Below are 23,840 nucleotides of genomic sequence, written 5' to 3' on the forward strand. Positions count from 1 at the left end.
TCTTCTTCTTCTTGCACCTCACTGTTTAATGCTTCTGAAAAAACCATTCGCTAGTAGTTGGTCACACTTGGGCATACATCCAACAGGTCATTATTACATTAACAAAATGGATTTAATTTATTGATTAACAAAATCTGGCAATTATTAAAAATAAATTTGGTAAAGCTCTCTCTAACTTTTGCTATGGACCAAACTATTTCCTTACCTAAATCCTATGAGATATTATCCTCACAAAAGGTATAAATTTTACTTTACAAATGGAACCCTTCTAGACTGATCATAAACAAATGAATTAGGTAATAAAACTTGTCTTGTTCTACTGTTAAGCTCCAACAGAAACAGATTCTTGTGTAAATTAGGCGATACTCCTGTTTTAGAGATGTATAGTACTGTCTTGTGTGTTTATGTCCTTGTCTCAGTGGAAGTAAATAAGTGATCCTCCTCAGAAAGTTAATAACAAAAACAGCTGGAAAAGCAATAACATGATGACCTTGAATTTATAGCACAGGCTGGTCTGAACAGGGAGATTAAGTAAACTATGGTCTGTATTCTTAAAATGGAAGACATGGAAAATGGCAAAATACAGTGAAACTTGTGGGCCTTAGGTGAGTCTCAACTCCTTAGCTGGGAACTGAGACATCTTGAGATGAAGCCAAGAGACCAGAGCTGGGCACCTCACTCACCATGAATAGCAGAGGTCTCTGAGACCTGCAGTGCTGACTGAGTTCTAGCTAAGTGGAGTTAGAGAAAAGGAGACAAAATTTTCTATCTTCATGTAAATCCAGATCCTTTGCTGCTTCTCACAGGAAGCATTCTCTTAAGACAAATGATCTATACATACATAGATCCCGTGCAAATATTTGATAACTTCAGGATTCCCACAGCTGCAGTCTTTAGCAAACCAACATCACCCTCTTCTGGCCAGGGAACCTTAATTTAGCTCTTGGAAAGTAGACTTTGATGTAGGATGCCAGTAACTGCAGAGCAGCTAGCTCTATGTTTTTTCCTTCTCTCTCATGGAGTCAGAATTTTCCTTTTGCTTTGATGAAGTAGATTTTAAAAACAAACACAAATACATCATAGCCCCACAGACACCATTCTACCAGCCCAGCCTCTCACTTGTTCATGCTGCCTGACATTTCAGTTCTCTTTCCTGATTTCCTGACACCCTTCAGCTCTGAGCTAAATGCTATCTTTGTATAGGCATCCCTGCTAAGAAAACTGGGGTTTCTTTAAGGGAATTTGCCATTATTGAAGCATTTGGTCTCTCTCCAAAAAGAGACTCTACATAAGACTTGATTGTCAACAATTTGCTTCTGTCTGTGTGGAAGATTTTCATGTTGTCTTTGGCTTTGGAAGGTTTATTTTTGCATGAGGTGCTGAGATTTAAGCATCATTTAAACAAGGAAAAAACCTTGGGCTCAATGACAAAAGCCTGGTTGGAAAGGTTTGAATTGAAAGCAAGGAGGAAAGGGCTTATGTCACTGGATTAGGAGCCAAAACTAGACTGAGGAACTTTTTAATTGAATATTTGGTAGATTTTTTAAATCTTTCATGTTCATAGAAATGTTTGGGTTCAAAGGAGTCTTAAAGGTCATGGGCAAACTCTCCTACAGTGAGCAGAGACTCTTTACACTAAGCCAGGCTGCTCAAAGCCCCATCTCACCTGGCCTTGAACACCTCCAGGGATGGGGTATCCACAGCTTCCCTGGAAACCTGGGCCAGTGCCTCATCACTCTCTCAGGAAAGAATTTCTCTCTAATATTCAACATAAACTTACTGTCTTTCAGTTTCAAGGCATTCTCCCTTGTCAAGTCATGTCCTATTTTAGCTCTGTCTTTCTTCATCATATAGCCTGGCATAAAAGTACTAATGGACATAATAGAAACATGGAAAGTGTGAAGCAACATACACTCACCAGCAGTTGAAAAAAAAAGGATGCACCTTCCTAGGGGATAAATGGCTTTGGAACCCTGAGTTAGTTCAGCAAGATGAAATTACTAACAAGGAATGTGTTATGCAGACAATGCATTTATTCACACATTACATTTTCCTCAAGCATTCTCTCCTCCATCCAAGAGGGGCATGACTGCTTTGCCCTTTCTCACTTGCAAATGATCTGTAGACTGAAGATGGTTTAATGACAAGAGAACTTTGGAGTTTAAGGTACCTTATTAGATTCCACCTAAAAGAATTCAAACAAGTTACCTATGTCTGAGTCAAACAGGGACAATAGCACTTCCTGCATCTAGAAAAACCACAAGACCTCAAGGCTGAAGCAGTTACAAGCAGAGTGAGGATTTCACACATATCAGAAATTATACCATTCTTTGCTATATGATTTTTCTCCTACTGAAACCTCTTTAACAATTCACTACACAATTTCTCCTTCCAAAGTCCTTCCAGACCTGAGCTGTGTCCCTTGCAAGTGTTGTCTCCCAGATTTCTTTATGGATTCCACTGTCATCTTTCATCTGCACTGGTCACAAGGGCATTTAGTGAGATTTCCTATATTGTAATCTTGCCTTTTGTTTTCAATACAGGTACAAAGGCTCTGCTAGCACAGCTATGATAACAGCAGTGGTCCTGGCTATTCTTAACCTTGCTTAGACCTGGACTAGAATCCTTCTTTGACTACCTCAGACATAACCTAATCTCAAAAATACTAATAGTGATGAAAATACTTGATCTGTAGGCACAGTATTTTCATGCATTCAAATTTACCATCTGTCTTGATGATTTTACTCACGTAAGGTGACATTTTTAGTTATACATGGAATTGCAGCTTGGTCAATAAATCTGCCTTCCCAAAAAGGTTACTAGGTGTGAGTCAGTGGTTACAAGCAAAGTGAAAACTTTGAGGTACAAGATTTATCCATTATTCAGCAGTGCAATAAGAAAACAGAGCTGACAGCATTTGCAGCATTTCTTTTAAAACACATGATTTCTTTTGCACATCATAGTACTATACACCAATCCCCTGCATGTAGTTGTAGTGTCCAATTTGTGCTTTAATCTGAGCATGAAAATAGGGACAAATATCTAATTCACACTTAGATCATTCTATTAGATTTTGAATCAAGCTGAAGTTTCTTGCTGTTTACATCAGATAGGAAAAAGGTTCCTGCATATGTACAATTGGTTCAGGGCAGGAAACATTTTGTGGATATCAAACTTAGGTCTTCATTTCCCTGCAATCCTGTATCTCTCAGGTGAAATTAACACAAAAGCCATTCAAAATTACCTAAAAACCCTCTGTAACTTATATACTGCTGCCCTCTACTGCACATAAATATATTTACAAACCCTTGAAACAAACCTAACATCACTATTTTTAGTAAAACATTGCATATGAATTTCTTGCATTTCTTGGGCTCATACTACCTTCTGGTTTTGCCTAAAGGATGCTGATTTGAAGCTAAATATTTCATTTAACTCATCTGTGGATCTGAATGAGCACAAAGGACATCAGTCTTAAACCAAAGCAAACTATTAACTTAGACCTTTAGAGGAAAGCCACAACTCAAGCAAGAGAAAGTCAAAATCACTTCTCAAAGCTGCAATCCTATAATTAATGAAATCATTTAAGATGGCACAGCAAAATAGCATCAGACAATCTGCAGCTGTAACTTTGTTATTTGGAGGTTGCACAAGCCCTGCTAACTCCAGGGTTACATCTTTAATCCAGCATTAGATCCCACACGTGTCTCTCATGGCTTTGCATCACTCTACCAGGCCTGTTGTCACCCTGTCCTCCTCTTCCCTGTGCTCTCAGCCTCCCCAGCTTCTTGCAAGAGCTGGCACATGGCTTCAGTGCAGGACTTTCCCATATTAACAGGGAGCTGGAAGAAGGCCACATTCCCCTTTTTCCTGCAATCATATGGGGTCAAACCTTGAGGCAGGCATCAATGAGATCTGTTCTGGGACAAGATGTCCCAATAGTGCATCTAGGGCACAGAGAGGAGCAGCAGTCACTAAAACTCTACTGTCATTATCACCTTAGAAAAACCCCAGATGCTCACAGAACCACTGCCTGGCATTACAGTTTCTTAAGAGCCACAATGCACTATTTCTAATTGGAAAAAGATTGTTTCATACAACTATAAAACTGTATGGTCATCATGCATGGGTTTGTGGGTCAGTTTGGAAACCAACACCATAAAGGAACTGCAGGCATTTAAAACACTTCACAACTGAGGAACTAATTTCAAAATAATTACCTGAGCAGAATTATAAGGCAACCTGAGAACTTTTTTTAACACAAGACAAGCAAGATGCAAGCAAAAAGAAATTGAGTCGTCTCAATCCCACACTTTCATAAATTCAAGAACAATTAACAGTGAACTCCAAATGTACCACAAGACAGTTCGTGCACTTGGGAGATTAAAGAAGAATTACTGTGAGAGCCACCAATCATCTTTAGGGAAGAAAAACAGCACCAAGTTTTCATTTCCTCTGAGAGCTGAGACAGCACATTATTCACAACAGGAGACAATCAGTATTAGATCAACTTTATTATATTATCAAATTTGACAATAAAATATTCAAAATCTATTGAACACATTCATACACAAAAACATATAAAATGCCAGGCCTCAGAATATGTTCTGTACAAAATACTGGTTAGTGTAGAGCAGCAAAGTCACTGCCAAACATTCCCTGAATTTAAGAGGGCCTTGAACACACTGTGCTCCAAGAACTACCTTAATACCAAACATTCCTTCCTTTGGTCTGCAAGTCCTTTGCAATTATTGCTAGTTAGTGAAGCTTTCTGCTTTTGTACAAATCACATAGTGACTCTGAACCTCTTCAGAAGTACTCCAATGACAGCTGAAAGCTTCTTCAGCATTGTCTATACAAGTTGCCAAAAATAAGAAACACATTTGGTCCTCAAGACTAGTTTTGGTTTCTGAAAATATCCTGGAAGAATAAAACTAAGTAAAAATTATGGAAAGAGACACATAATTAATGCTTTAGGTATAACAAAGATACATTAGTGAATTCAGACACTTCAGCTGTGCAGTGTGGCAAAGCACCTGAGTTAATCCTCTTATCAAAGTGCCACATTCTCACAGAAGATATTTTTCAGACCTCCCTCCCCACAGGAATGGAGACAGCTCAGAGCCCGTGGCTGCAGCAGGTCTGACAGCAGCGCTCAGTGCTGCCCCTGCAGAGGATCTGCTCAGAGAGCAGCCACTCCTCACACACAGTGCAGGGCTTCCACCTCAGCAACCGGAATAATGCATTCACTTCTCAATGAGAACTGCATCCTAACATACAAGAAACTGCAAATGAAAGGGCTGATGATCATTTGGAAGGGGGAAAAACGACCCCACACTTTCTGGACATAAAACTCCAGCTTGCAGATGCACCACAAGCAATCAAAGAACACCAGAGGTGCTGTGCTTGCTCTCACACAGTACTTAGGACTCAGGTACACACATTTCTTTACAACAGTACAACAAGGCTTTATAGTGACAAACAAATAAAAGCCTCGAAAAACCTTCAGCTTCATTTTACCACATTAACTACCACAAGGCTTGTCTAGTAACAGAAAACTGGTATAGAAATCGTCAGTTTAAAAGATACAGCCAACTAATCTCAGAAACTATACTAGGTTGCCAAAATTAGAAAATAATAAAAAAGTTGTGCTTTTTTCTTCTTTTGGGTCACAAAAAGTGTATTTAAAAAGTACTAAAGAAAAGAGCCCAAGCATTTTTTGAATAATGTATTTTGGAACTTCAAATCACAAAAAACCCTGCAGCTAAATTCTTGCTAGGAGACTGAAAATGCTATTGATTAATGGGTAAGGATCCAAATGAATCTTACAAACATTCTCCAGATCAGGTTAAGAATTGTTTACCTACATTGTTTTCTCATTTTTCAGCCCTTGATGTCTATGTTGGTATCCTGCAATACAGCCTCCAGCTCCACTCAATCCAGTGCTTATTAACAGGCATTCTCCTTCAGCAAGAAACACAGATTGTGATTATATGTTTTCTGTAATTTATTCAGATAGCCATTTATTCAAAAATTGAGTCAGACCAAGGAAGAGCTTTATCATCTTCAAACAGTCTTGGAACACAAGCCTGAAGCTTATCCAGCTGACAAGCCCTGCATAAAATAGATCACTTGGCTAAAGGGCAATATCTGTGGGGATTTTTTGAAGGAGGGGTTGAGTTGGCTTTTTTCTCCCTCCTTGTTGTTGCAGGGCTTCTTCTTTTGTGGGGATTGATTGCTTAGGTTGACTGGTTGTGGGGATTTTTGTTGGGTGTTTGTTGTTGTTTTTTTTTTTTTAATCTCAGCAGTTACACATTGCAAAGGCTGTGGACAAGTCAGTACTTACTCTGGAAAAGTCTAGGCAATATTGCTGCTGGACTATGGGGTCCTGGACAAGTGAGGACAAGATTAATGATCCATTTTAAAAATCAGGAAAACATCTACACTCCCTCAACATAAGCACTAGGAAAAAATGCAGGGGGGAAACAAAGCTACATAAGGAAGTTAAAACCTAGTTGGTGATGACTCTAGTTCTAATTGTTTTGAATAAACAAAAGATTTCTGAATTAAAACTAAAGTCTTAAAACTACCTCCTGATTCCATTCTACAATAGCAGGAGTTCAAGCCCAGCAGTTCAACAGATCTTATTGATATGTCCAGTGGCAGAAAACATTTTAGGCATGCTACCAAAATAGTTAAAACTTTAGCCTTTAGACAAATTCAGTTTCTTAAGTAACAAATCCTTAATAGTTTGATGAGTTTCTGCAACTCTTAAAATATTTTTCTTGGAGAACCTAGCATTTTGAAAGCATTCCAAGCTGTGTTTTTAGAAAACTAAGTGCTGTCTAACTGGGTGATTTGTTTTAAAGCAAGCAAGAGAAAATTTTTGAGTATAACTATTTCTCCAACAGGACATCTGTAATCAGGGTGGTAGATATGATGGCCTTTAGACCTGAACTTCTGTGGAGGTCAGAGTTGAAATAACTATTTTAACATTGAGTAGAACAACACTGTAGGAAATTACAGAACTGCGTGTTCAGCAGTTTATAGAAACACTTAAGGAACCACATGTCCCAACTTCTTCAAACAGCAAAAATGAAACTTGTAATCTATGGGAAATTACTTTTAGTCCTAAAGCAAAAAAATTTCTTTTCAGTGGAATGCAATGTTGATCCAGTCACTGCTTAGTCAGATAACCGGATCAGAGCCAAAGTATTTGACTGAGAACAAAGTTTATACTCCATACTGGTTTTCATTCCCCACTCTATTTCAGAAGGTCACTTTTCTTTAAATACTGCCTACCATCGATTATCATTTCCACCACAGGAGGTTGTTTTCCACCCAGAAATGCAATTCTATACCTTACAGATTGCCAGTATTCAATTAGCTTTGATTGGTGTGCTACAAGTTATTACAAGCACCAACCACAGTTTAGCTTCATTCCCTCACTGAGAAATAAAGCACAGGCTGAGAACTCCTCAGACTCCAGACAGTATGTGATCAGGGATTCTAGAAGTTGATGAGCAAACCATTTCCTCTTTCTAAAATAACCCAGTAGGGAACCTAATAAAGAAGCTTCAAGTAATTCACACATCTATCTTTCCCCCCCACAGGCTGTAATAAATAAAAGTCTGGATTACAATGGTAGCACAGTTCCAGGCAGACCTCTTCCCTATTTTCCCTAGTAGATATGCACATTTACAAACTAATCCACTGAGAACTGTGGATCAGAATATGCAAGACCTTTTAAAATGCTTACTGTGTTTGCCAAATTGTTAATACCATTCCCTTGGGCATCCAAAATTGCCATCCTTCCTAGCCTTCCACTCCAAACCTGCAAAGACCACACAAAGGAACTCTGGGATCTATGACTCATGTGGTACATGCAAGGGGCTGCAGAGTGTCCAAATGAAAGTCTGTATGACCATTGGACACAACACCAGAGGCACCAAAATGCGTATTTGACAAAATTTTCAGAATGTGAAAATACCATGAAACATCATGAACACAAATCAGAGACAAACAATCATTTAGAATACCAAGCAACTTGAAAACAACCTTTTAAAAAAGCAAAATAAATAATTCAAATATCTAAATATCAAGGGATTAAAAGGCATTTCCCCATATTTAAGGGAAGGCATCACAGGTGAGGAAAATAACTATCAACACAAGGTTATCACAAATCAAAGAGCAGCTTTTTCACATAGGAGATCGTAGTTTCATTGGACAGCATTTGAATGTGCTCGTTTCCTGCAAGCTCAAGCATCACCACTTCCTGTTCTTGCCTGTGCACCCACTTTCTACACTGCAAGGCACTCTGTAAGTTCACTGTACCATCCCCATCGCTGTAGAAGATCTTGGGCTCCCTGTCAGGGAAGCTCTCGTAGTGGAAGGAGTCGGGGGTTTCCACGCCCGTGCCGTAGAGGCAGTGGATGCGCACGCCGGGCGGGGTCATGGCGTACACCAGGGGCTCCGTGTCCTGCCTCATCAGCCAGCCATCCTCGAAGTTAATGTCCCTGTAGAACTTCCAGTAATCCCTCAGTGTGTAGTTGGCTGTGGGGGTGCTCACAAACACCTTGTCTGGAGGCCACGTGTAGTTGTAGGGCAGCATCCAACTCGTGGAGACTGCCGATCTCTGCTGGTCTCTGATCTTGAGGGAACTGATAACAGGGATTCTGTTGTTGTCACCTTAGGGAAAAAAAGTGGAATTTCATTATCCAGAAAGCAAGACATCAATCTTAATCAGTAACAATTACTAGCACTCACGGTGATAACATGAACAAGTTTGTTCCCCTGGCTTACAGTGACAATTTGAAAAGTTTTTCCTCATTTATGATTGTCTCATAAATTAACTCCTGCAAACTGACTTTTAATAACTTCCAAGATTTAAATATGAGTTGATGAATAGATGAAACAAATGGCTTACACTAACACATTACTAAAGGATAATTTATATGCACCTTTCTGCATATTTTAACAATTGTTCTTCCATCTTCACAAAATCAAAAGCTGCTTACTAATTACAGTGATTACTTTAAAAAAAAAAACCCTGAGACAAACAAATTTATATTCCTTGTTTTTTAAATTATCACAGTGGCTGTCACATCTCAATTCTTTTGTCAGCTGAACTTTGAGTTTTATTTTCCATTATTAGATCCAGGTGGTTACAGCATGTAGTGGTCCAGGTCAACCATGCCATAAAAATTGAAATGCTGCAACTGAAACCACTCTTCCTGAAAAATATACTTTGGTGCTATTTCAATTCCATAGGGTGGCACTATTGCTTCAGCAAGGAGAAACAAAGCACAGTAATGCCAGCTTTAGGAGGACTATATGGAGACATTGCTAGTCTGAAAGAGATAAAGGAAACTCAAATGCACAGCAAGAATCACAAAGGTCCTGAAAAATGGATCTCGTGATTGTGTGTGGTGTAACAACTTCACTGTGCACTCTCACTGCTAAGTTACTGAACACTGCTTGGCAGTTTACAGCACAGAAAGCCCAAGTTCTGAACTGAACAATGAAAGGAATGTGCACAAGATTTATTTCCAGCAGAATAATCAAATACAGAACCTGATTATCCCAGCCTTCTCTTACAGAACTCTCACACAGTGCTTCTCAAATCCTTTACTTTTTGCAAAGTGAAGTAATACAGGATGGCCAACACCACATTTAAGTCAGCAGACACATCAAAACATAAGGAAGACACTGCTAACATTTCAACCTTTCAACACATTAAAAATAGAAACAAACCACTGTGAGCTTTGTGTCCCTGCCCACTATAGTGGGATCCAGCAAAGCTCATGTACAAGTAGCTGAAAGTATCACAGCAATCTCCAGAAAACAATTCCACCTGTGTACTGTTTACCACTTTGATAACACAGCTGGATTTGACATGAAGTTCCTGGCATCACATATTATAAACAGGAATGGGAGCAGAAAGAATGCATTCATAGAGTGCCTTGTCTTTCCTGCTGAAATGCAGTATTTTCCTTTAAAGTTACAATTCTTCAGCACACTAACCCTAATAATTTTAGAAACTGTTAAATGGACTAATGCAGTCCAAGGGCTGATGGTGGCGCTTTACTACAGATATTTGAGACAGAAACAGCTTAAACCTGTACATTCTGATATTATGTTTGCCCATGTAATTTTCCCACATGGTTCTTAAATTTCTGCTCCAAAACATAGAAGTTTAGTTCAACACAGATTAAAATATGACTGACTATATTTTAGTAGAAATTTAGCTATTCATTATGCATTAGTAGAATTAGCCCCTTTGCTTGAGATGCATTATAAAGTGTAGACAAGGTATGAAGCACAAAAGTTTAACCCAACAGAGATAAGGGACTATGGAATATAATAGTGTAATTTTATGAGGGGAATATAAACATTGTTCACTTCTTGCCATTTCTGTAGCAAGCAAGTACATCAGACAAAGCCTGTGGGAAAAGGGAAATAAATTTTTATAGTGACATTTCAACAGCTTTAACAATGTGTAAATTGGATGTTTGTATTGAGTCAAGTTTTCTAATTAGCAATGGAGTAGTGCACTACTGTTCAGAATCAAATGCCTTTGCTAAGCAAAGTATTCTTTGCTCTGTCCATGCATGGCTGACTCTTGCTGTGTTTTGCATTTTGATGAAGCCCAATTTTTGATGTCAGCTTTGATTAGGAAGAAGACAGTGGATATCCAAAGCTAACAAGTCAGAAACAAGCTACAAAACCAAGCCAGAAACATTGAGAACTAAATGTCAAAGCACATGATGCAATTATGGTATCACATGATGGGTAAGTGAACATTTTCCATCAGTCATTTTCAGTTACTTAGTGAAATACTTTATGCTGCTTTATTCAATTTTTTTGGTTTTAGTCTCTGGCATATCCAGTGTGCTAAACCCAAGACCTCAAAGATTCACCTTCCTAATCTGCAGAGTTACAATTTTCACCTGACATTAACACTGAACACAAGTTCCCCACCATCTCTACAACTTTCCTTTAATGTTAACCTCAAGCAGCTGTGTGATCTTTAATCAAAGGAAACTGCTGAATGCTCTGGAGTCCTTGGTAGCTTTGCAATACTGAACAGAGAGCAATCTGGCTGGTGGCAGAAGAGACAGAAAGGGAAAGCATCAGGCCAAACAGCGGACAACACAACAATCTGCTGAAAAAAGGTCAGGAGAGGTCAAGAAGGGAGAAAGCTCCTGCTTACAGGATGTGGGAAATCTCAGTCCACCCCCACAAACATGAAAGATAACAGTTGGGTTGCAGGGCTTGAAACACCTAGTTGTTATTGCTTACAAAAAAGTATTTTTCCCTTCATGGTACCTTAAACTCTCATCCTGCAGTCACAGCCTTGTTAGCACTGTGCACTACACACAGCACAGGGCAAAACCTCAAATTACCTACCTGAGGCCAGCACACGCAGAGTTTTGGCCACTCCCCCCCACGGAGCACCTAATGACACATAATCCTTGATGTACTTGTCCTTCCAATCCTGGGACTGGCGGTTCAGGAAGTAGAGGGTGTACATGTTCCCCATGCTGTGGGCAATCAGCACCACAGGGCTCCCATACTGCTCGTACAGCAGCTCGATCATCTTGCGAAGCGCCACAAAATAGTCTTCATTCTCATCTAAAATACACACATTACACAGTGAGAGTTCTTAATTGGGAATGCTGAGCTTTAAAAGCAAGATTTTAAATAATGGTGTTGAACTGTCTGCAGAATTAATAATGCAGGCCTTAGAAATTTCAATATTGAATGGGAAGGGTGGGGGTTTTTCATACTTTGCTGAAATGGGTTTTTTCTGTTGTTTTGTTCTGGTTTTAAGCAAATTTTAAGTAGCAAGTTGTTTAAAGAAGAAAAAAAACCGAAACCACAACACTGAGCTTGAATTTGTATCCAGGAGTACCCTGGTCCTGAGAACTAAACAAAATTAAGTTTTTAGATTGTGAAGGATGGGAAAAGTGATTCAATACGTTATTTGCTGGCTAGGAGAGTCATAATTTTATTAAAGTAACAGTATATTATTTACTTGGTGCCTTTCTCCAGTCATAAGGTGCTCCTCTTACATCTTCATCACGTTTGTAGCCCCAATCTACTAAACTCTGCACCAACATATAAAAGTAACTTCCTGTAAATATCAGATAAGAGAGAAACAGAAGAGTAACAAGGTTAGTGTGAGAAGCAGCTGTCAGCCACTACTGCAAAACATGTTCCAGAGGCAGTATCTGTGACACCATATGTACACACTAAACCTGCAGTTTGCCTTTAACAATCTAGAAAGCTGCATGCATATTAAACAAAATTAGTTATGTTCACTATCCCCCAAAATCGAGAGAATATCACCACTAAAACTTCTTACTAGATGGCTGACCTCTCAAACCTTTTGGCAGCCAAATGTAGTATACACAAAGTGGATAAATTTTATTCAGCAGAGGAAAGTTTACCCTTGACCTGCAAGATAATAATTTCTGAGGGGTTTTCAGAGTCATAGCTTTTGTTGATTACAAATTGACAACAGGTAGGGAGTAACAGTTGGCCTGGACTTCAACATTTATTCTTGGAAACAAATGCTTATTATGTACCCTAGGGCAGAACTCCAGAAACTACCCCAAAACTTTTTTTATCTCTGGGGTAGTGGACTAAGACTTAAGTAATTGAAGATAAAGCTGTAATAGCAAGAAGGGAAATAGCTGCAGACTGAATATTGAAAGATGTTACTTAATACAAGGTTTGACATGTGGGATTTAAGTATTACCACGACTAAATGCATCAGAACAGTCTGCTGAACATCAGAGCCATGTTTAAATTTTGAGCAGAACCTCATTTGTTAGTCTTGAATGTTTATCATACTGTCCTTCAAGTGGAGTATTGAATCATGGTGCAAGAGTGACCTAGTGCAGATCACTAAACACATCACTGCCCTCAAAGAACAGATCCATGCTATGCAGCTCGTGAAGCTCAGTCCATTACTGACTATTCAACTCCTCCAGTCGTCAGCCACAGTGAACAACTCACAAAAGCTTATCAAAACTCAGTTTTCTGAAACATGACTTCTACAAAAGTATCAAACAAAAGCCCTGCAAACACATGAATGCAGAAATCTTTGGCAGCACAAATGCAATTATATAATTATTCTGACACCAGCAAAATACAAGGAGCTATACACTGTGGTACCATATCTCCCAGTCCAATTAACCCAAAGAACAGCTTACTCAGAACTCGTGCTTTTATTTCAGTTTTGCTTGTCAAGCTTCTGTCACAGAATTTTCTACTCAACCCATGTCATTTTCAGAAAGCATCTGTCCTCAATATGCCTACTCAGATTTCATCCACCAAACTTAGATTTGACTAAATACCATGGAATCTTCTTGTCCCAATCTGTCAGGCCACGCAACAAATGAAACAAGACAATGCAATGAACACTCTTAAAAGCCAAGTGATTTGAAATCACATTTCAGGAGCTTGTTGCATAAAGACAAACGAGAAAAACCCTGCAAGTGACAAAGCACTCCAGACAGCTTGTACATACCAACGCTCCTTTTACTTGGGTCAAGAAATTCCAAGGAAAACGTCTGCCCAAAGCCTGGCACTCTGATATCCACCCCATCTGGTGGGTTTGTGATCTTACTTGTTCGATTATACACCAGCCTGGGGAGGAGGAGAAGGAAAACAATGAAAAAAGCCATGAACCATGTTTTATTGCCACATGACAACCCTCAATTACACTAGGTCTTACATTCTGAGTGCAGTACAAGAACTTTAAGTGCTGTTACTCAGAAGGAGGAAAAAACCCAACCCAAGCAGACACAATCAGAGTACTCTCATGGCTAAGAGATTATACAGTGCAAACAATTACTTTAATTACTTCAATGCTTCATGGTGCAGAATCTAAAACTTTTGGTCTTGTAAAACTGAGCATATGGAAGTGCAACTGAACTTCATCTTTAAAATATCAGCTTCTTTATATAGTTCTACACCATTTGACTTTGCATCGAGCCACAAAATGGAAAAACTTATGAAGAGCATAGGAATGTGGCAATATGACAGAAAATACCTATTAAATCAGACATCAAAAATATTAACCTACCTAAAAATAATTCATTTCTATTTAACTAGAAACACCCATACCAGCATAAGGGAATACTTTATCTCCTGACTAATGACAACTAGCACCTCAGTAAACATATTGAGGTAATGAATATTGTGTAAATACTTTTCAAATCAACTTAGGATGTGAGGAATCTGGAGCACTGAGTCAGGAGTTTATTTCTTTAATCATCCCTGTTATTACAGTTGGGGGTTGGTTTGTTTTTAGTACCATATCAATACAATTTTCATTTCTGAATGCAAGTTTTTGCCCCTAGATGGAGTCTAAGAATCTAAACTGACGCACAAATCTCTTAACAAAAATCTCTCTAATCCATAAGACACAGGGCGAGACAAAGCGGATTGCTTTACAACAGCTCAGTACATTCATAAAAGAGCAACATACCAACACAATAGTTTTTAATTGCACCAGCTAATTATTTCTTGTTTTCATATTTATATTTATATTATTTTACAGGAACACTAATAAAAACAGATTGGAAATAACATGAAAGCTTTAAATTAGGCAATTTTTAAAACCAAAATATTTCAGCTGGAACTTCCTGTGCATCAGTTTCTGCCCATTTCCTCTTGTCCTACTGCTTGGCAAAAAAAAAAAAAAAAAAAAAAAAGAGCAGAAAACCTCCTCCTTGAGATAAGGGCCATAGAGGAGTCTAACAAGTGCTCAAAACTACACTGAGTCACTGGTAGAAGAGAAAGGGGAAGAAATTAAGAGAGCCTCTGCTCCTCATCAGCAATTACAGCCACTTCAGATGAAACAGAGCTACATCCTCAGACCCATCTTGTTAGCCTACCCAGCAGAATTACAAGTCATTCCTTTCACTGGTCTTGAATCAGAAAAGGAATTTAAAGGCAGCCATTCTGCATGTCAGCCTATGGAAAGGATGTAACTGCAAAGAGCAATATTCCTGCTCTTACCTGATATTATCAATCCAGCAGTCAATGATGACAGGCAGAAGCAATTCTAGATTCAGCCAGAGTGTAAAATAACTGTCTGTCTTCTTAGAGCAGAGATAGTGCACCACTGATGGCTTATCTAACTTTGCTTCCAACTGATTCCCTAAGTCCCCTGGAACTGAAAAATATAAAGAGGAGAGAGAGATGTAAAAAGGAGACAGTTAATTAAAGCATATAACATTTTCTACTGCAGTATACACAGCTAAATACTGTAGCCCTTATGTGCATGATCACTGCACCCAGAGACACCATCAGGTTTTGTAATTGGAGAACAAATGCAATAAAATAAGAACGTACTATATATACATCTTCCACTGAAAATATTTCTATAGCTTCAAAGCTCATTACCTGAGAAAACAACATGTAGAATGATTCTGGATGAACAGCTCCTAACTTCAAAGAGCAGACTGTAAAGGAGCATGTAAGGCCATAGGTATGAAAAAAAAAGATTATCTAGGACATCATCAAACTGATCTGTGTTTCCAAGTACAGACTGAATCTTTCTGAGAGAACTTTTTTTCCAGAGCATCACAACTACATAACTTCGTTCTCTTTAAATGGCTGCCTGCAAACTATCAATTTGACATCAGAAATGTAAAAAGTAAAAGACTGATTGATATTACTTATCTTCCCTTCTTCACATAAAACCAGACTCTTACAACACAAGACATGGTTGGCTAACAATGTAAAAATGTAGTTTCATCTCTTACATTCAGGTTTTGGCAACAGTTACATTTTTTTCCTCTGGATACCTTACATGAGTAAGACTTGGTGGAAAGGGTCTTTGCTTTTTGCACCTTCTTAAGGCACATACTAAATGTCAGTATTCCTTCGACTAAGGTTTATTCTTCATTATTTTTTAAACCCTAGATGGAAACAGGAATATTTTCCCAAATTAGAATTAGTCTTAAACAAACACTAACAATTTTCAGCACCAAGTTTTCAGAGAAACTTCTTATATTGTTATGTTTAGTCATTTTTTCCTCAAGAACCAGAGAGAGAAAAACATTTCAGTAACTGAAAAGTTTTTCTGTATTAGAAAAATTTATAAGTTAGACACTTTTTAAGGGTTTCCTCCACTCCTTTCAGGTCCACAAAGCCCCCTTTTTAGGGTGTGCATGTCAATGTTTAATTTTGAAGTTTTTAAATACAGGTCTACCCATACATTTGTTCCCCCTATCCTCCAGTAAACTGTGCAATCAAATCAGTTTGAGTTCTATACTACACTGATACTTAGCAATGGTTTAAGGAAAGAGAGAATATCATTTAGCAGAATGCCTAATTTAACCAGAAAACCAGATGTGCTTTTAGAAAAAAAGTTATTGCAGAACTGAAAAAGGGCAAAACTTCAGATAACCATATTCTTGCAACCTCCAACCACAGCAGGTTTTGCTCCACCATGAGATGTACCTCAGGATTTCTTTATTAACTACCTCTACTTTCTCATTAGGTTTTTAGGAGCTTTATTTTTGTCACCTTAAGTGAAACGTTAAAAGGCCCAGTAGCTGACCACGGTTTATTTTAGGTCATATTTCAAGGACTCTGATATACTGGAAAGCATAGTAAGGGAGATTTCAGCATTGCATCACACCTTAGAAAGAGTTTACTGAAGTTCAGTCTTGTAACCTCACAGAATCCTACTTAGAAATTGCTTAGAAAACTAAGGCAACAACTTGTTCCAGTCTCGTGCCTCTGCCCTATCAGTGCTTTTAATTGGAAAGGGAACAGAACGTAATTCTATTTATATCAATCTTTCATGACTGGCCAGTTTCAGCAGCAGACCTGCCAAGGACAGAACAGGTTGATTTTGTCTTCAGTTTCAATGCAAAACAAAGAAGGGTGACATTTTGTTCTAGCCTCATTCTAGAATCTCACTTCCTTGGGTAAAAATAAAGTTCTTCCAGCAAAGACACCCTTCAAAGACTTAGACAAACACCTGGGGTATTAGGGTTTGGAGAACTTGCTGAGGTTTCCAAACTGCACTCAATCAATCACAAGCACTCCTGCTCAGAGCAGGGAAAACACACAGCTGAAGAAGTTTCAATTATAATCAAGATACATCTATCAACAAAGCACTGAAAGCAGGAAACTGTACAAAATCTCACTTGGACTTAATGGAATGATCTCAGATTATCTGCAACTTTCATTTAGTTAAGAAATTTTATCTTCAAGCTTCTGGAGGATAGAGGCTCTACTCCTGTGTCCAATTCAGGACACAAGATGAGAAACATGACATACTGATGTTACTCAAGGGATGATAAGAAACAAGATGAAAAATGGCATTTTTTTCAATTCTAAACAGAAGATAAAGGACAAGTTCTACCTGTGCAAAGATAAATACTGTAGCTAAAAAAAAAAATTCTGATGTACAGGTATGATGCCTGTTTGTTTGTAAAGCTGGGATTAACAAAAATGTTTTTGTCATGTTTACATTTCCATATTAACAGTGAAGTTGCTAATCACTATCACTCACACCTTAGGACTCTTTTATTTTCTAAAGTATACTTTGCAAACTGAAGATGCTTTGTGATGAACCTATGGGAAACAAAATACAAATTTTAAATTTTGAGATTATGGAAAAAAACATGCAAGATCTTCAGCCTTCAACCCAACCGGTTTAACAGTGTTAATGATTTACATTTTGGCTGGAGAACTACTTAGTGGTTTTTTATAAGTAACAGGTTAAAAAATATCACACTGAAGATTAATTCTGTAGGTTAAGGACATAGCTTTCTAAATTTTCTATGGTGGAATTTGAAAGCAGTAGAAAAACATGTTTCCTTTGCTTTCAGGCCATACAGAGGATGGACCTGCAGGCAGAGTAATGTGTATGCAATTTTTCTACTCCTCTCATCTACCAATATCTGCAGTTCCTAAACCTTTTTGCTGGAAATATTAAAGAGTTCTTTAAACTTCTAAAAGTTCTTTTTAAAGTCTGCAAACTGACACCAAAATAACTTGTTTGTGAAGTTCTGCAAATCACATCAGCACTAGTTAAGACCGGATGTCCAAGACAAGATCTTCAGCAGTGCCTTGCTTCCCCAATTTGCAGCTGTGTAATTCCTCTGTTGATTTCTGAACTGCAACACTTGGAAAAATTAGATTTCTTATTCAGCAGAAAAATGTGTTTCCATAAGATTTTGTGTTCTATCAGTTCTAGAACATCCTCCTTTTTCACAAACATGCTAATCCCAACAAAACTCACTCTAATCATCAGTAAGCCAGATTTACTTCCAATGCTCATAGTATCCTTGGCTAATTTTTTGGTCTCATATGGCCCGACAAAACGAGTAGATCTCCCTCTGGGATGTGTTTTTATATGATTAAACTGTAAAGAAAAGCATATTTAGAAATATCATTAGAGTTTAAGAGAGGTAACAGACTGTGAATTGCAGTAATTAGCTTTAGCACACATTCCTACTCCTGCCTATCACTATCCTTAAGTCTTAATGACAAATTCACAGTTCCCATCAAGACACAAGAAGCAAATTGCACCCTAAAAGTGACTTGCCTTAAGACTGCTCAGATAACAAAGAAAAAAGATCATCCACCAATATCCAAATATGAGGATCCTTAGGAAAAAAAAAAAAAGGTATCTATTTAATAACAGGGTGGGGAGCCAGGATATTTTTTCATGCAGGGGAAAAAGAAAAAAAGAGGGCCAGCAGTTGGTACTTTTTTATTGCTTTTATCTGAAATGCAAATGCCTTTGGGTATTTATCAACTATTGTAACTTTTTAACCAGTATTATTTCCTCAAATAACTGTTGTCTCTTTGGTTCTATAAATTAGTCTTCCTGCAAAATGAAGCAACTTCCCAGGAAAATTAATTTTAAACTCTGACTACAGGTCTCTGAGAATGTCTTGAAGCAGCTCTAGACTCCATAGACTGCCACAGAAAAGGCCTTGTTTAAAATTAGGAACAAGAAAGCAAACAACGTCTCACATGATACTTCCAGATACCTTGGATCACATGAGGCATAAACATTTAAATCACTCCTGACATCTAGCCAGCTGACCATACAAACATACACAGCTCAATTAGCAGTCAGCAGGAATTCACAGGCACAGCTCCTTTGCATGTAAATCAATTATTAACAAACTTCATTTAGGCGTCTTTCTAGAAAACTTTAGCCAAGTACCTAACAAATTGTTTGCAGAAGGTATCAGAACATTGATATAGTTATTGTGTTGAGTCAGCTGTAAAAGGTAAAGAGTTCAGTGCATCTGACACTGATCTTATAAGGATGGGTTACCAGCTCCAAAAATGTCCAAGACACGAGATAGTATGCAGTGATTATTGATGGACTGTATCAGAGAATGAAGAACAACCACAAAAACTGCTTGAAACTAGCATTAAAGACAAGCCTGTTAAACATCACCAAACTGATAAGAGAAGGGTAAAAAATTATAGTTCATCTAAATATAAAGCAGATATGCAGAAGTGATTGCACAGAAGATATGTAATATACATTTTCAGTAGATATTTTAGTAGAACAGAAGCATTCAGTGAGTTATTTTGGTTCTTAAAGAAGATTTTTCTGTATGATTACATCATCCTGGCTAAATAGAAAACACTTTTAAAAAGGCATAAAAGCATGTCAGTACCATAATTAGTCCCCTTTTCCCCCAAAACACTTGGGAAAGGAATCTGAGACAATCACCTTCGATTTTAATGAGAATTGGGTCTTATATCAGGCCTTCAAGCAGGCTCTGTAATAAGGTTTTGACTTTCACCTGCTTCTTCTTCTCTAATGTCGCTATTATGTAAATATACTTCAATACTTTTTTATTTACATCTCAGAGAAAACCAAGCAATTGCATTGCAGTATTTTGCTGTCAGTTACTACCTATGGCACTTGGTCCCTGGTGTTGCTCCCTTGGTATCAATGAACACGAGCTCCAGGCAGAGCAGCTCCTGCTCCTAAGGAACCTCGAGTATGCACAGACCAGCTTAAAAACAACCTAACCCAAGCCATGTGGTGCCACTCTCCACATTCCTTGTGCCAGCTCCTCCATTAAAGTAATTCAACTACAAAATTAATCACTTCTTCCTCATCAGGTTATTTCCTCATGCTTTAGCAAGACAAAGGACTGCATGAAGTGGCCAGCAAACAGGTTCAAGGAAAGCTGGGTGAGCACTAACGAGCTGCTAGACTGGCACAGCTGTTCCACAGAGCCACCTTGCACCTGAGCCAGTGGGGGCTCCCCAAATCTGAGCTGCTGCCATCACAGCTGTGGCCAAGAGTTACAAGGCTGTCTTCCTGCAGCTCAGCTGTTTTCAGGTGTGAGATTCCTCAAAGCAGCAGTTTGTCAGTACCTGGGCAGCAGAACAGAAGTTACCCACACATGAGCAACACTCCATATTTTGCAAGATTCTGCTCTAGTTCCCCTCTGTTACTTGGGTAAGAGTAGATTGCAACTGCAAAGTGGGGTCATTACACAAAAGGTTTGAGAGCAAGCTACACTGTGTCTTGTGACCATCCCTGGTCCAAAACATTTCTGAGGTGATCACTATGTTGACAATATTCCTTTTAACAGCATTTCTTCTCTCTTTATTCCTTAAGATCATGTGGCCAACTTGTCACATACAGAGTGTGACCAAATTTAATTCCCCTTTCTACTGAGGCGTGTTAACCTCCAAACAGAACAAGAGGGAGTGCTTTGATCATGAGAACTGATCAAAGTTAGATAAAAATTTATTTTAAAAATGAACTTACATGAGAAGTTAGGAGTCCGGATGCCAGTCTGATAAATCAGGAGGATCAACTCTGGATTCCTACCTCGTATGGGCTCCATATTAATCTCCTATACAAGCTTGTATAGGCTTCTATAATGCAGACTTACAGCCCTAAATCTTTTTCATTTGCATATCCAGGTGATATGGGTTTTTCTCCCTTCCCCCAAACACCTGTGTTAAGCCAGCACTTCGAATGCTTCCCTAAATGATTCTCATAAGCCCTTCCATCATCCTCATCACAGTAATTCCTAAAAAACTTATTTTAACATGCCACAAGTGCAAGAAGGAGGAGAACTGGGCAACAAAAAAAACCAGGGAATTTTAAAATGCAGAGACTGACTAGAAGACAGATACAAGTTCTGCAGCATTTGATGAAAATTCACTGTAACAGCAAGAGAGTCTGTTGTAAAGCACTGCGGATGAACATGTGCTCAGCCACACAGTATTTACCAGAATGTCTCTTCAGGAAATGTAGGTCAGCCACAGTTCTTAAAACCATCCTTAGGGAACATATATACTTACAGAAGATCCATCAGTAGTAAATCCACACTTCTTCAGTCAGTAACCCTTTCTGCCAATTGCTTTTAAATCTTTGATTCCCTTCCAGATAGAGTTCAATAAAATCAGCAACTAAAACATCGCTGTCATCAGGAAGCTTGCACTGGAGCAAGTGCCAAGGCCTATTGCTACATCCAGCACCACAGAGTGGAAAGATGGCATAAAAGATTGTTTCTAGCCTCCTCAGACAGAATTCAAAGAATTCTTCCTGCTTCAACTCCTGCCTCTTAGGACACCCTTCTGCAGTTTCTACTTCCAAACCACAGCCTGTCAGGCAGTATAGAGACCTTCTAAGAATTGTGGATTTGTACACACTGTACCCTGAGATAACAAGAACGTTCTTTAATATGCTCTGGTAGAGTTTGCCCTTATAAGTCAGAAGTTTGTAACAGTAGTAACAAAGTCACCATCAGAGCCTAAATAACTTATCAAGAAATGGAAATTGAACTGAACAACATGCCACTTTTCCCATCTTCTTAGTTTTTCTTCCCCTGTGACGATCAAGGTTAATCAATAATGAGAACATGCAACATGCTGAATATATTCATAAGACTGGCTACTGACATGACTGTCACTAAATGCACTTGCTTCTTGGAGTGCTTAAGAACTACAGTTTCAGTAGACAAGTTATTGAAACATTTAAAATTTATTTACATCTTATTACCAATGGATACAAAAAGAAACTAACAAGTATTACTTATCAACTCGCATACGAATATTATCTGCATATTCATTACAAATTATTTTGTGTTAACAGGTGAAACGACAGGCCAGTAACAAATACTCATTTTTCATGTCATATGATGAAACGCCTATTTATTTATTTTTTTATTTTGTAATTCAAATGCTGGAACACCCAATCACTCCTCCTTCCACATCTGATTCCAACATCCTCCACGAAAGGTTCCTAGAGAGGAAAGACTTAAGCAGGGATGCTCTGGTGTTACTCAACGAGCTCGATGCGTATTAAAATGAGCCTTGTCTATCCCCCTCCGGCTGCCAGGCCAAGGCAGCCCCAGACCGGACCTCCCTCCGCCGGGCCGGGCCGGGCCGAGCTGCCAGCGCGGGGGCAGCTGCGGAGCCGCCGCTCGGTGCGGGCTCTGCACCCGCCGTGCCCACGGAGCCCGGGCAGTGCCCGCGGCGGCCGGGGCGCGCTCCCCGCGGCCGTGCCGAGCCCGCAGCGCCCCGCGCCCCCCCGCCGGGGGTGGGTACCGGGGCCGGCGGGCTCAGCTCAGCCCGGCCCGGCCCGGCCCCGCAGCGCCCGCCCCGCCGCCCCCCGGCTCTTACCCAGCACCACGGGCGGCCCCGCGGGCCGGCGGCGCGGCGCGCTCCCGCCACCGGGACACAGCAGCAGCAGCAGGAAGAGGCTGAGGAAGGAGCTCCGTCCGGAGCGCGGGAGGAGCCTGGCGCCAGCCGGCAGGAACATCGCCCCTGCGCATAACCCCGGGGCCGGGAGCCGCCACCGCTGCGCCGGGGCTGCTGCGGCCCGGCCGGAGTGCGGCCCCGCCGCCCGGCACGGCCAGAAAAGGGCCCGCCCGCCCCGCCGGGCCCGCCCCCGCCCGCGTCACCGCCGAGCGCGGAGGGCCCGGGCGGCCGCCGCTCGGCCCCGGCTGTGGGAGCTTGGTCCTCTTACGGGAAGCCCTGTCAGTGTGGCGGCCCCGGCTGTGGGAGCTCGTTCCCTGTCAGTGTGGCGGCTCCGGCTGTGGGAACTCGTTCCCCGCCGAGAGCCCTATTAATGTGGCGGCCCCGGCTGTGGGAGCTAGTTCCCTGCCAGTGTGGTGGCCCCGGCTGTGGCAGTTCGTTCCCTTTCAAGTGTGGCGGCTCCGGCTGTGGGAGCTCCATCCCCTCGGTAAAGCCCTGTCAGTGTGGCGGCCCCGGCTGTGGGAGCTCCATTCCCCCTCAGAAAGCCGTGTCAGTGTGGTGGTCTCGGCTGTGGCAGTTCGTTCCCTGTCAGTGTGGCGGCCCTGGCTGTGGGAGCTCCATCCCCTCGGTAAAGCCCTGTCAGTGAGGCGGCCCCGGCTGTGGGAGCTCCCTTCCCCCTCAGAGAGCCGTGTCCGTGTGGCGGCCCCGGCCGCAGGCACAGACTGCTGCTCCGGACAGGTAGGGACAGCTGCCCCCCGTTCTGTTGGGGCCGGCAGAACACTCTGAGGGGGGAGATGTGCTAAGGGAGCAGACATGTCTCTCATTATTACGTCTACAGTTGTTTGGTCGTGAAAAATCTAACAGCGAAGTTAATGGGCGTTTGCTGCAAAACATGTCTAAAAATAAGTAGCGCAAAAGGGGCGTGGTCAGAATGGTTGAACGCCGAAGTGCTTGGGAGAGCTGGGAATTAGTGTCACACGGTCAAAGGACTGGGCATATGATAGAGGAGCTCACGGGCATATCTGCACTTCAGGCAACACCCAACTCACCCGGGAGCTAATTGGTACAGAGGATCCCTGGGATCAGGCGTTTGGCAATACTGAGAGGAA

General features: G+C 40.4%; 1 protein-coding gene across 1 annotated transcript; it reads right to left on the reverse strand.

The window, feature by feature from the left end:
- Positions 1–7,405: 7,405 nt before the first annotated feature.
- On the reverse strand, positions 7,406–22,863 carry PLA2G15 (phospholipase A2 group XV). The gene is made up of 6 exons (XM_054269454.1): positions 22,657–22,863; positions 15,034–15,190; positions 13,538–13,656; positions 12,038–12,136; positions 11,410–11,634; positions 7,406–8,688 (listed from the first exon to the last, which is right to left on the reverse strand). Exons 1-6 carry the CDS (start codon positions 22,793–22,795, stop codon positions 8,177–8,179), a joined length of 1,251 nt encoding a protein of 416 aa, XP_054125429.1. The 5' UTR covers positions 22,796–22,863; the 3' UTR covers positions 7,406–8,176.
- Positions 22,864–23,840: the final 977 nt, after the last annotated feature.

The sequence above is a fragment of the Melozone crissalis genome, unplaced genomic scaffold (genome assembly GCF_028551555.1).
Source record: "Melozone crissalis strain CALT ecotype California unplaced genomic scaffold, PUWL_Pcris_2 ptg000007l_1, whole genome shotgun sequence".
NCBI lineage: Eukaryota > Metazoa > Chordata > Aves > Passeriformes > Passerellidae > Melozone > Melozone crissalis.

Excerpts from the sequence above, each read along its gene's own strand:
- PLA2G15 (XM_054269454.1), bottom strand. The coding sequence starts at position 22,795 with ATGTTCCTGCCGGCTGGCGCCAGGCTCCTCCCGCGCTCCGGACGGAGC. Across the intron at positions 15,191-22,656 it reads GGGGCCGCCCGTGGTGCTGG|TTCCAGGGGACTTAGGGAAT; the intron begins GTAAGAGCCGGG and ends TATATTTTTCAG. Across the intron at positions 11,635-12,037 it reads TGACTGGAGAAAGGCACCAA|ATGAGAATGAAGACTATTTT; the intron begins GTAAATAATATA and ends TGTGTATTTTAG.